The sequence below is a fragment of the Heloderma suspectum genome, chromosome 2, assembly GCF_057233095.1.
Source record: "Heloderma suspectum isolate Gila_16-S chromosome 2, 16-S_ref, whole genome shotgun sequence".
Taxonomy (NCBI): Eukaryota; Metazoa; Chordata; class Lepidosauria; order Squamata; family Helodermatidae; genus Heloderma; species Heloderma suspectum.
The window spans coordinates 318,318,781-318,332,384 of record NC_139459.1 but is presented as its reverse complement, the minus strand read 5'-3'; the positions used below and the strand labels follow the sequence as shown (position 1 = coordinate 318,332,384).

At 42.2% G+C, this 13,604-nt stretch overlaps 1 protein-coding gene across 1 annotated transcript in view; it reads left to right on the top strand.

The window, feature by feature from the left end:
- Nucleotides 1-13,604, top strand: part of CNTN6 (contactin 6) — a 247,999-nt gene that overhangs the window by 107,737 nt on the left and 126,658 nt on the right. The window contains 2 exon segments of the mRNA XM_084840343.1: nt 9,603-9,781; nt 12,351-12,487. Coding sequence (XP_084696469.1) covers nt 9,603-9,781; nt 12,351-12,487 — 316 coding nt within the window.

The window sequence follows — 13,604 nt, the reverse complement described above, 5'->3', positions numbered from 1 at the left end:
GTAAAAGGATCTAATGATCTATTTCTAATTGCCTGGTACAATTGTCTCTCATCTGGCAAACCTCAGAGCTAAGACATTTTAATTACTCTTGGGTGAGAAGAACATAGTGGATGATATTAGGCATTAGAATCCCATTTTTAATTCCAGAATTCTCTTGGAGGCATTTGATTATAGAATTTCCTAATCAAGCAGCAGGGGTAAGATCATGCAAATATGAAAGATTTGCTTGATCTGCCACACTAAGTATCAGAAAAACTAATACAGAAAATTGAGTAATATTGAAGTGTCCAGTCAATTTCCTGTGTATGTTATGAATATTATGCATATAAAAACTATTTACACAAATCTGGTTCTCATGTCTGTATATTTATCATAAAAGAGATTGAAGAGGGCATGATACATTGCAGTCTTAGCATTCCAGTAATAAAGGATACAGAAGATAATTGATATTTATGGATGGACCAGCCTGTGTATCTCTGGTCCATGGAATTTCAGCATGTGTTTAAGTCTATTCTGATCCATCTCTGCATTAATCTGTGGCTTATTTTTTTTATTTTTGTAGTCTGCATGAACATTTACTTTTAAATATTATTTTAGAGATTCTTACTCTCAAAATATACATTTTATAATGTATTTCAAAATGTATTTCGATACCCTTTTTTGATCCAAGAACTGCATTGGGTAATGTGAAAGTGGGTGTGGTGGATAACTCCATTCTGATTAGTCCAGGAGGTCAATTCATAGATCCTGATAGTGTCAGATCCGATCAGAATTCATAAAGATCAAATTTATCAGGTTTCTTATTGATACTACACTGCACTTAAGTATAAGAGACCCTATACAGAATTGATAGAAATTGGCTTAGCTAACCAGGTAAGATTTTTCCTTGCTGTGCAGGAACAAGATGTACAAGTTCCTTGAACTTTATTTTCTTCCTCAGCAATGTCATACCAAACTTCAGCGTCCATATTGTTCTTCTCCAGGAGATACACAAGCTATTTTAGTGCTAGCAGCTTGTACATTGCGAGCGGAGATGGGTCAAAGAAGAGTCAAACAACAAGGCTTGGGTTGAAAATTGGCCCACATTTATTGAAAATATATCTGCAAAGGGGTACCTAGGATGGGCAGCTGACTGTGCCAGCGACTAGCTGGCACTTCTCGGGCGAAAACACACCCAGCTTGAGGGGTGGCATTGATCCTGCCACCCCTCCGGACTGCCCCTTCTGGGGGAGGTAGACCTTCCGCTGTCACCCCCTCCCAGTGCCGCACAACACCTGGGTGAGTGAGGAGGGTTGGTCTCCCAGGCAACCCTTATCCCCCCGCTGAGCCGCACATCCCATTCGGGGGGCCTCAGGTGTCACCTGTCACCATAAGGTGCCTCTGCATGCACACCATCCCTAATCTCTTTCTGCTTTTGCCCATCCTAGCCGCCAACTGAAAGGTGACCTATGAGAGATTGGACTGTATTCACCCACTGGATGCACCCTAGCCTAGGGATGGCAGAGAATTCCGCCACAGATCTCAGGGAGGCTGAATGCCAGTGCATTCGGCCCCCCGAAATCTGTGGTGGAACGGCCTGCCACCCCCCGCCACCCCCACAGATCCCCCCAGGATGAGACTTACCTGGGGTGGATCTTCCGGGCTGCGGCGGCGGCTGGTCTTCCGACCGGCTGCCGCCGCCACCATTTGCAGGTGTGGGGGGTTTTTTTACACCCACATGATAGGCTACGTAAGTTTTTACGTAGCCTAAAATGTCTGGGTAAAAAAAAAAAAAGGCGTACGCAAATTGCGGCGGCTATGGCCATCACCATTTGCGTTCCTTATTTTGGGCTGTCTTAGTCTACGTAAATAATTACGTAGACTAAGAAGGCGAAAATAAGGGGAACGCAAATAGCGTCCACTACGCTATTTGCGTTCCCCTTATTTTCGCCGTCTTAGTCTACGTAAATATTTACGTAGATTAAGACGTCAAAAATAAGGAACTCAAATGGTGGCGGCCGTAGCCACCACCATTTGCATACACAGTTTTTTTTTTTCCCAGAGCCCTCTGCAGCCGGAAATCCAGCTGCAGACGGCTCTGTACTGGCTGGGCCTGGCTGGCTGCTGAGCTGGCCAAGGAGGATTCCGGGGGGGGAGGAACAGAGCACCTCCCCCCCATCCAAGATTCCGGGGGGAGGGACGGAGCGCCTCCCCCCCACCATCAGCATAATCCGCGAACACGTAAGTGATTTTCGTACATCCCTACCCTAGCCCCAATAACAGTGTGAAGTAGGCAAAAAGAGACACAGTAAAGGCCAATTTAACTGTGAGCCAAAAATTCCTACATGGCTCCTAAAAGGGCAACCGGCATAAACCCACACTGCTTAAAGGAGAGCAGGAGGGAGCTGCGCGAGCGAGAGAGTTGGATTGGGAGGGGGAGCAGAGCTTAAGAGGGCTCTGCCAACCCCTCCCCTGCCTGGTGGTGCCATGGGGGGGCACCCAATAGGCAGCAGCCATCTCTTCTCTCTCCTCCCTCCCGCAAGGCCCCCCCCCCTTTGCCAGACAAGCTGGCGCCGGGGTTAGGGCATTTTCCTCCATATAAACAACATGAAGGCTGCATTTTGGTTGTGACATTGTTGTGATGGAACAGGAAGCCCATAAAATGTGTGTACCCTGTTTCTGTTGAGCAAGATAACATTAAAGGATGCTCAGAATTACTAGCCTGGTTATGGTATAAGGACTTTGGAGTTCTGGGTTGATCCATATCTCAAGATTCCCTGTCTCTGCAGCATGCACTCAGGTTGTCATTTGCCAGCCTTTATTTATCAAGATGGGCATACACACCAAACCCATTACCATATTGTCCATATTCCTGTCATGCCATTCTGGCCTACATTTTTCTGCTGTACAAAATATATCTTCATCTTCATGCTAAGTAGGCTTCTATTTCTTTCTCTACATTTCTCCAAACTGGGATTATGGCCACTGCTTTTCTGTTTTAAGATGAAGGAACAATAGTTATGGGTTGTATCCACTGTTAGTCTAACTTCAGTGCCATTCATTTCAGGGGGTCTATTCTAAGTAGGACTGACTAACATTGGATACAATTCTGTGTTGTGTGTTGTAGCAAACATTGAGTTGTATGTAATGGTATCTGTCTGCCTGCTAGTGGTACAGGTGCTTTTGGTGGAACTGATTCCTCTCCTCCCTGCAGCTAGGGATGTACGGATACTCCATCTTCCGTTCTGGTGGGGAATCCACCCAGGGGGGAGGTGATCTGTTCCTCCACCACAGAATCCTCCGGAGCAGCTCCACTCTGTGAGGATTCCGTGGAGCTGCACTCCGGCTCCGTGTTGCTACACTCACCTCGGCTCTAGGAGGATTCTGGCCTGAATGGCACTAGGGTTCCGGAGCACTGGTGATACAGTAATGGCCAAAGAATCCAGCCTCATTTGAGTCCATGGTGGATTTCTCTAACATCCCTACCTGCAGCCCCCCGTGTACCCCCAAATCTGCTCCAGAGAACTGGGGGATTTGGATGGGCATAGGGATGCAGGGTGGAGGAAAGGAAAATGAAATCCCATTGTAACCCATTATTTGTAACATATTATGTGAAATCCAGTGCACGGAGCAAGAGAAATTCTAGAACATTATACCACAGTAACATGTCCTGGTTTACCAGAGAGCTTACTCTGTAGCACACATTGTTTATGAGGTCCTATGACTCTTACTATTTCCTACTGTTCAAAACAAAGTTGCAGTCCTTGTGAAAGAACAAAGCACAGCTAAGTGTTTATTAGCTAGTTATTTAGCCAAAGCAAGGCTTATTCAGACACTGGGTTACTCAGACACATGTGTCAGACAGCTTTGGAGAAGAACACATGCATACACAAAAGGAGAAGGAGAATGAAGAGGAGGAGGAGAGGGCTTGCTAGGAAAGTTCCCTGCGGAAGTAATTATTAGTATTTGATATGGAAAAGGAAAACAAGAAGACAGCCTCATCACAGGCCAAAGTAAACCTGAGCTGACAGGTTGACAGATGAGTCTTCTCCTCATAGAGTGTTGCCTTAAGCTTTGATGGTTCAATGCGAACTTTTTCTTATTCCTGAAGTTACAAGAAAGGTTAAAAAAAATGTTCAGAGGTCAGAAGATATGTAAATGGTTCATTTCCAGGTAACAGAATCATGAACTAGTTCATCTGAATCCCCCCCTTCTCCTCTAAAAGAGTATTTTTAATTTCTTTATTGGGGTTGGGTGGGTTATGCTATTTTTGTAAAGCAATGACAACAATCCATAACCACCACTAAAGAAGAATTATTTCACTTATAATGACTTTGACATTATAACTCCTTATATTAAAATTTCAAAGTAGTTCACATATTAACATTAAAAATTACATTTAAATACACCGTTAAGACAATTTCAGTAACAATACAAATCACATTTTAAAAATATACTACTAAAAAACAAATCTAACTACAATAACTTTACAAAAACATTAGATGATTAGGAGCCGTTTGCCCATAGCTAAATATGTGGTATTGGTTAAAAAGCCTGTGATGCTCTCATGAATGCCACCCACGATCTATATCAATCTACTACATGTCTATTCCAATTACATCTTTTATTTGACCTAATCACAAAATGTTTCACTGTAAGACAGAGATGATGCAAGTTTGAAAAAAGAGTTCCAATTACAGCAACACTTCTCGGTAGCAAAGTATGGATACCAGTGCCCAAGTCTAGATTAGAAATGAAAAATAACAACTGACAGTGAAGGCCTTGGCTGTTCATAACTCAGTAGTAAAGCACAAACTTTGCATAGATACAGCCTCAGGTTCAGTCCCAGTTAAAGCAGGGTTTCCTTCTCAGGATTTTCCCCAATTTCAGCCCTGTACCTCTGCCCCATAAGTGAACAGGAAAAGGATGCTAGGACACACACACTGGCTCACTTTAGTAGACTTTGTTGTCCTCAGGTTCTAGCACTAGAGTCAACTGTTCCCTCTTTTAAAGTTTTCAGGGATAAACTACTATGTCTTGAATTTTAACACCCCATGCAACTACCTGTACAACCTATTGCAGCCTTCCCCAACCTGGCTCCTTCCTAATGTGATGGAGTGCAACTCCCATAATTCCTAGCCAGCATGGCCATGCTGTCTGGGAATTATGAGACTTGCCTTTCAAAACATCTTGAAGGCATCAGGTTGGGGAAGGCTGACCTATTGGATTGGTTTGATGTGGCCACAGCTGCCACACCCTCTTTAACAGTGTTGTTGTTGTTGTTGTGAAAAACATTTTTAATTGCCTTTCAGACCCTAAGGGCTTAAGTTTCAGTTTATGAACTCACATTAAGCCCATTACTACCATCAATAATGTAGTACATGTTTCTCAGTCCTCAGCAGCAGCACATTTTGAAATTGCTGCAATCCTCTGTAGGGGAATATGTTCGTGGAAAGGTTCTCTGGGGACAATCAGGGTGCATTCCATCTCAGTGGCAGAATATATGCTGTGCATGCAGAAAGTCCCAGGTTTAAGCCCCAGCATCTCCAGGTAGGGCTAAGAAACTCTGGAGAGCTGCTGCCCTCAGTGCCAACAATACCAGGCTAGATGGACCAATAGCCTGACACAGTGTGTAAGGCAGCTTCCTACATACATTCCTATTTCTAGCAAGTGGGACAGAGCCAACCAGCTTCCCCTCTTGCCACAGAATCCCTTATCTGGCCTATTACCACTTGGAAAGCCATGGTTAACTTTCCGGTTCTTTCAGAAATGGACTTGCATGTAGCATTCGTATCAACAACTCAATCTACTCCCTTCCTAGTCCAACAACTGTTTGTGCTTACCTGACACTACTTCTGGGATAAGGTCCTATAAGATGCTGCACTAACACAGGATCAGGCCATTAATGAGAATGCTTATTGGCTGAGCTGTCCATATTCCTTAGGATTCAAACATGAGTAAATTCTGCAACCGAATATACAGAGTGGGGCACAGGCCATTGTACACACCTGCTTCTGCACATTGGAAGTGAATTGTGCAAGCTGAACCCCCCCCCCACCCAGTTATTCAGTAAAAGATATACCTTATTTGGAACAAGAATGTGCCCACAATCTACTGAAGAAATACTTTTTCATCATTTGCATGAATTAGAACAATTTGTCTCCAATGAATTTGCATTGTATTTGAAATGTTAGTACGACATATCTTTTTTGTGACATTATTGACAACCACGACAAATATTGCCAACATGAACTCAAAGCCTCTGTTAAAAGCTGTTCTGAGATGTTCACAGCCTTTCTCATGCAGCAAAGCCGCTTGTTTTCCTTTGCAGCAGCATGAAAGGCAACTGTGAAGTGGAAGACTATTAATATTTCAAAGTGTTCTGGTGACATAATAAATCATGAAAGTGAGCCTTGTGTGTTTTCTGATGTTACCAGAAACTCAAGAAGTATTTATAGCCATGTTCATGCTTGAGTATTTCATCATATAAAGTACATTGATCTAAATATAAATAAAAATGATAAAAAGCTATAAAAATGCAAAACAAGGCAACGTTCTCCCCAGTCTATCAAGTTTGTCTTATTGCCGTCCCTCTAGCTCCTGTTTTTTGCTCATCACTCTTTTGCCTTTTGCTTGCAATTTATAATTCTCAGCTTCCTCTTTTCCTTTTGTGTCTAATGTTTCACCATTTTGATTTGTAATGAGCCACTCACGTGGAGTGAAGTTTTTATTTCTTCTGAAATGCAGCCAGTTTGAGGCTTCCAAATCCCGGGATGTACTAGTTCCCCTCTACTCAGCACTGGTTAGGCCTCATCTGGAGTACTGTGTCCAGTTCTGGGCATCACACCTTAAGAAGGATGCAGACAAGCTGGAGAGGGTTCAGAGGAGGGCAACAAAGATGATCAGGGGACTGGAAACAAAGCCCTATGAAGAGAGACTGAAAGAACTGGGCATGTTTAGCCTTGAGAACAGAAGACTGAGGGGAGATATGATAGCGCTCTTCAAGTACTTGAAAGGTTGTCACAGAGAGGAAGCCCAGGATCTCTTCTCAATCATCCCAGAGAGCAGGACACGGAATCATGGGCTCAAGTTACAGGAAGCCAGATTCCTGCTGAACATCAGGAAAAACATCCTGACTGTTAGAGCAATACGACAATGGAACCAATTACCTGGGGAGGTGGTGGGCTCTCCCACACTGGAGGCGTTCAAGATGAGGCTGGACAACCATTTGCCAGGGATGCTCCGACCTGGATTCCTATATTGAGCAGGAGGTTGGACTCGATGGCCTTGTAGAACCCTTCCAACCCTACTAGTCTATGATTCTATGAGGCATGGTCTTTTCCATGCTATTTTCCCTTCATGATTACATTCTTGATTCCCTGCCTGAGGGGAAGGATTAGAGTTAGATTACCTTTAAGATACCTTCAGCCCAGCTTTTCTGTGCTTTGCTTCCTCTTAGAAACTTTGAGTAAGTCTGCAGCAAAACTTCTAGGATCTCTCACATTACACCTAGATCTTGTATTTTAATAGGTTTACTGTAAACAACAACAATAACCAAGTGCCTTCATTTGACGTGTTTGTGAATGTGCGGTGGGGGTGGTCGGATCCTGCTGTTGCAGATGGCATCTCACAAAGTAGGCTAGCACTTATCAAATCTCATTCCGTTATAAATTTGTCAGTCGTTATAATGCCACAGAACTCTGTCATTTTTATGGTAAAAGTAGGCTCTTCAGTTGAACTGCACATCCCTCCCACCGCCTCATGGATTTATTCTCAAATCTGTTTCATACAGTGTCTTTGCATTTAGCCATGTGACCTGTTCCCTTTTTACCTGGATGGCATTGTGCATTTGGCAAAATGGTCATGGAAATCCTTCAACATCAACACAAATCAGTTTGACTTGCCACTAGTAGCCCATAATAGGAAGGTTTGCAGTGGAATGCAAAGGCTGCAATCCTATACCCACTTACTTGGAAGGAATTCCCATTGAACTCAGTAGAGCTTACTTCTGAGAAGGGATGTACAAAAATTTCATTTCAGTTCGCAAATCATCAGAATGTATTTGTTACAATTCTGTGCCTCCCATTAGCCAAAGCTTTCTGGGCAGTTCACCAAGCAAACTGAAAACATAATTTAAAAGCAGGTAAGTTTAAAACAGAATAAAACCAGAATAAGAACCAAGATAAAGGCTAGCAGCAGTGCAAAGATCTAAACATGCACTAACACAATTTTTAAAGCTGAAGGGCTAAAAAGCCTGGGAAAATTAAAAAAAAAAAGGTCTTCACCTGGTGCCAGAAAAAACCACGACATAGCTGCCAGGTGAACTTCTCTAGGGAAGTCATTTTATAATCAGGGTATTACAATGGAAAAGGCCATCTCCTTAGTAGGCCCCCACCCCGCCTCACTTCATTTGTTGGGGGCACCTAGAGAAGGCCCTCTGAAGATGATCTTAGGGTCCAGATAGGTATATATGGAAGGAGACTATCCTGCAGGTGACCGGGCCTCCAAGCCATTTGGGACTTTCCTACATGAATCAGCCACCCAGTATGTACTGTAGCCTGTAGGCTTCTAAGAAGAATTTCAGTCAATTTAAATTGTTATCTTAAAGTCCACAATGGGGAAAGTGTGTTTGAGCAATGCTAAGTATTAGTGTCTAATTAGTCCCATTTAGATGTTTCAAGGAAAGGAAACGGCTACTATGTTCCCCCTCCTCATGCATTTACTTCTATCAGTAAAGATGCTTGAATACGGCTACAGTATTTTGTGGAATAGCAGATACATTTCCCCCTGGATCTTTCCAGTATATGCAGAAAACAGGGCATCAGAATCTAAATCAAGCTGCAGTGATGTCTGATGTTCTATTAATGCATGCTGCCTCACAGGAAGGAAGCATAAAACACTTGTACAAATTTATTTATACTGCCAAGTCACCGAACTTTCCTTATACTTTGAATAATGGCAAAACGAGCCACCTCAGAGTCAGATGGAATATTCATGTTTCAATAAAATAGTACATACATACATAAATACATACATATCATGTCTCTATATTACCCAGAATTTCCAATAAAAACTACAGAGATACCTTCTCAAAACACTTAAGGGATATCTTTAACCACACCAGCCCACAGCTATCTAGAAGGCTAAGTCCCATAGACAAGCTCGTAATAACTTCAGAATATCGTCTTTTGTTGTTTGGTTTTAAATAGGGATGGGAGAATCAGCAAGGCTCGATCTCTTTTTCTTTTCATTTGAATGGGGAGATTGTGCATTTTGGAACACACTTTCTGGAAGTGCGCATCCAAATGCACACTTCTCCTCCATAGACTAAAGTCAGAAAATGTGTATTTTAAAAAAATGTGCATTTTTTTTAAAGTGCACATTTTTCAAATGTGAATACAAGTTCGGGAACATGCAACTCCCCCTCCCCATGCACTAGCATTTGTGTTCCCATTCAAAGATGTGAATGGGGGCATATTCAAATCAAAAATAAAGCAAAACAAAATTCTCATACATTCCTAGGTTTCAAGTGAGTACAATTTTACATCTGAACTTTAAAATTCCTTAACCATTTACTTATGTTCTCCAGGCTCCTGTTTTTCTAATGACTTATGTTTGTTTAGTCCTGTTCCCAGTATCAGCTGGAGGAGATCTGATGGCAGCCCATTGGCTAGAAAAATCAACACATCCAAAGGTATCCTTGAAATCCCAGACTTTCAGCCGGAAGATGAAGCTTCTTATGAATGTATTGCAGGAAATGCTCGAGGAAGGAATGTTGCAAGAGGCCAACTGTTTATGTATGGTGAGCAGATTGAATTTGTTACACATCGAATACCAGTAACAGGAAATGCTACTGGCAGTCTGTAGATAATATTTACTCCTGACAGAGAGATATCAAATACAAAAATAGTTCAGCTAATTAATTACATGACAGGAGAGTTGAAATATGTTTGCCTAGAATCAGTAACTCTGAGCTATTACTTGCAGAATTTAATTGGCTCACCAAAATATTTCAACTTATAAAGGACTGAGTGAAGAGTTTCCCTTTTCTTATTTGTCTTCAGCAAATTTTGTCTTCCCTCTTTTTCTTCATTTTGGCTAAAAGCTAAGGAAGAAGATTGCAGTAGCAAGATCTGGAGGTCCTTAGAAAAGGAACCATCAGCAGGCCATCTTAACCTTCTAGAAGCAGGGTATCCAACTGAAAATTACTTCATGTTTCCTTCAGCCATTTTGGTTGCCCAGTGCAATGCGGAAACAGTAGTGGGGGGTGGGAGGGGGCTTTACTGGGACATCAGAGAATACCTGAACTTGCCACCCTTTGGAGAAGGCCATATCTATAACATTTTAGTATTCAAAATAATGTACATGGATTGAAGGAATGATTTTATTAATAATAACAACAATAACAACAACAACAACAACAACATTTCTATACTGCTCCATAGCCGAAGCTCTCTGGCTGGTTTACAAAAATTAAAAACCATTAAAATACATTATAATATAAACAGACAGCACATACACGGACAATATATATCTAAAACCACTTTAAAACTATCAACCATAAGACAAATCCAGGACCTGATGAAAAACTCATCCTATGCTGCCAAATGCCTGAGAAAAGAGAAAGGTCTTAACTTAGCACTGAAAAGATAACAATGTTGGTGCCAGGTGGGCCTCATTGGGGAGATCATTCCATAATTGGAGAGCCACCACCGAGAAGACCCTCTCTCTTGTTGCCAACTTCCAGGCCTCCCTCAGAGGAGGCACTCAGAGGAAGACCTTAGATGCTGAAGATGATTAGACAGGATTAGATTGGACTGGAGGAACTGGGAACTGTTAAAAGAGATGTAGGTCAGGGATTTTATTTCTGTATGCTATTTTTGTATTTTCATATTTTCTTCTTTTCTCCTTCCTTTATCCCAAGGCCTAGCCCACATTCTTTGTCAATGAATTGGTCTTTCTTATAAATCAGGTTGGCAGTTTTTTCTGTCACAGGCCACATTCCCTCATGGCATGGGTTGCATACAGGCAGCCAGAGCCAGCAGGGGGCATGGCCAAAGCCCAAAGTGGGTGGGTTACCCCTTTTCTCTTTCTCTTTTTATGTTCTCTTTTCTCTCTTTTTATGCCAATTCTTCTCTCCCCCCTGCCCCCGCTTCCTTGCCATGCAGACGCAGTAGGCTGCCAGGGAAGGGACAAATCAGTCTTGCCATTGATCTGAACTGATCTCATGCAGAGGGCTTTAGAAATTAGGCTGAGGGCTGCATTAACTTAGGCCAAGGTCTGCAGGTTGTCCAGCCCTGCTACAGATAAAATAAATCAACCCTTGAACATTATGCTCTTTGCTTATGGCAGATACATCAGAATGAATGCCAGGAAGCAAAGCTGAAGTCAAGTATTTATAACAGAGACACTAGCCCTAATCAGGCATTCTGTACCTGAATAAGAGCCAGTGTGCTGTAGTGGCTAGAGTGTTGGACTGGGAGTCAGGAGATCCGGGTTCTAGTCCCCACTCAGCCATGGAAGCTCACTGGCTGATTTTGGGCCAGTCACAGAATCTCAGCCCTACCCACCTCACAGGGTTGTTGTGAAGATAAAAAGGAGGAGGAGGAGGATTATGTATACCACCTTGGGTTCCTTAAGGAGGAAAAAAGGTGGGATATAAATGTAATGAATGAATGAATGAAATGAAATGAATAATGCAAACATGCAATGAGAAGGAGCACCCTAGCCCCACCCCATTCCTTTGTCACATCCATTGCCCTTTACTCATGAAGGGTGACTGTCTGAAGAGGAGAAGCTCTTGTATCAATGGATGCTCTCCATGCAAACCAGAACACTGGAAAATCAGCATACTGGCTTGTGTGGAGAGCCTGCCCTGCATAGATATACAAGGTTCTTCTCTTCAGACAGTCACTCTTCATGGTTAGAAGGCAACAGATGCAACGAAGGAGAGGGCCAGGGCCGGAGAGCTCCTCTCGTTGAATGTTTGCCCTGTTCAGGTACAGAATGCCTGAATAGGGTTATTATTATTCCAGTATCTGCAGTAGTTCCCTGTTAGTTGTGGCTAAGCCAGCTGGAATGGAATTTTTAATTTCTAATGAGCTTTATCCATTTTAAAATGTATATTTCTTTATTAATTCCTCATATAACATGTAAATGTCACAGACAAAGCAAACACAAAGACAAAGAAATAAGTACTGCCTTAATACAATCTTCTCTTAATGAGGTATACATTAGTTTATTTTAATAAACTTATTCGTGTGAATTTATGTTTTTAATTTGTTACATGTGCCAAGGCAGACTTGGGAACAAGGCAGACTAAACTAAAATTAAGGTTACAATAACTTTTGTTTCTTTGTTTGTTGATATAGCACTCCCTGAGTGGAATAAAAGCATTGAGGATGCCTATCTCTCTCTCTATGACTCTTTGGTTTGGGAATGTAAAGCAACTGGGAAGCCAACGCCTTCATATAGTTGGTTTAAAAATGGCCAGCCCCTCACATCAAAGGTAAGATCTGTGCTTGGTTTTGACTTCAGTTGAAAACTTGTCATCGATCTGGTCTTACATGAAGTGTTTCCTTTTCCCTCTTTGAAAATAGCTGATGGGCACTGTGATAAGCAGAGGCAGCCTTGCTGGTCATTCCAAAATGAATGGAAGTCACCATGAGGTACCCAGACAGCGGGCCTTTTCTGGAGCAGCCGTCACCCTCTGGAAAACCCTCCCTGATGTAGTTTGGGAGGCAGAAAACGTAACATCTTTTAAACGCCTGAAAACATACTTGTTCACCCAGACTTTCCCCAGGCTGTAAATCAATTACGCCGTTCCATTTTGCTGCTCCGTGATTTTTTAATGTAGTTGGTAGTGTTTTCAACGCTGTGTTTTAATGTTGTGTTTTTAATGTTGCATTTTAAAATTGTGAACTGAGAGGTTTTATGATATTCAGCAGTATATAAATACCACAAATATATAAATACATAAATATAAGATAGCTTATCACAGAGTTAGTTTAGTCTCTCTCAGCTCTTTGAGAAAGCTAAATCTTTTTCCAGCTTGGCATTAAAAGGAGATAGCTGGCTCATCATGGAGGCTGACGCTTTTCTCATATATAGTTCTCAGTTAAATTAGTCTTTTAAAACCAAACTTGCTTGTCTCTTCTACAGTTTCACAGACAGGACTCCTTGTCTTCTCCTCCTTCCACCCTCCCCTTCCTTCTGTCCTTGGTCAGTTTTATATTTTTCCCTTTGTGGCTTGGGCTCTTTAGCTACACATGACAGCCAGCTCCCACCTCCTTTGATAATGCTGCAATTACTTTCAGGTGGAGTAGCGAGGCTAGCCAGATTTACATCCATGCATGGCCTCTCCCAGACACACTAAGATCACATATCCATTTTTGAAAGAGTATTGCTTGCATTTCCTAAGCAGTATCACTCAGTAGAATGATGTGAGATGCACATTGGGACAAAAAATCTCAACTTCAACTCAAAAAACTCAATAACCTGCTGAGATCTAAACTAGCAGTGACCAACCAAAAAAGCAATCTTGGGGCTGTGGTGGACAGCTTGATTAAAATGTCAACTCAGTGTGTGGCTGCTGTAAAAAAGGCAAACTCCCTGTTAGGCATAAT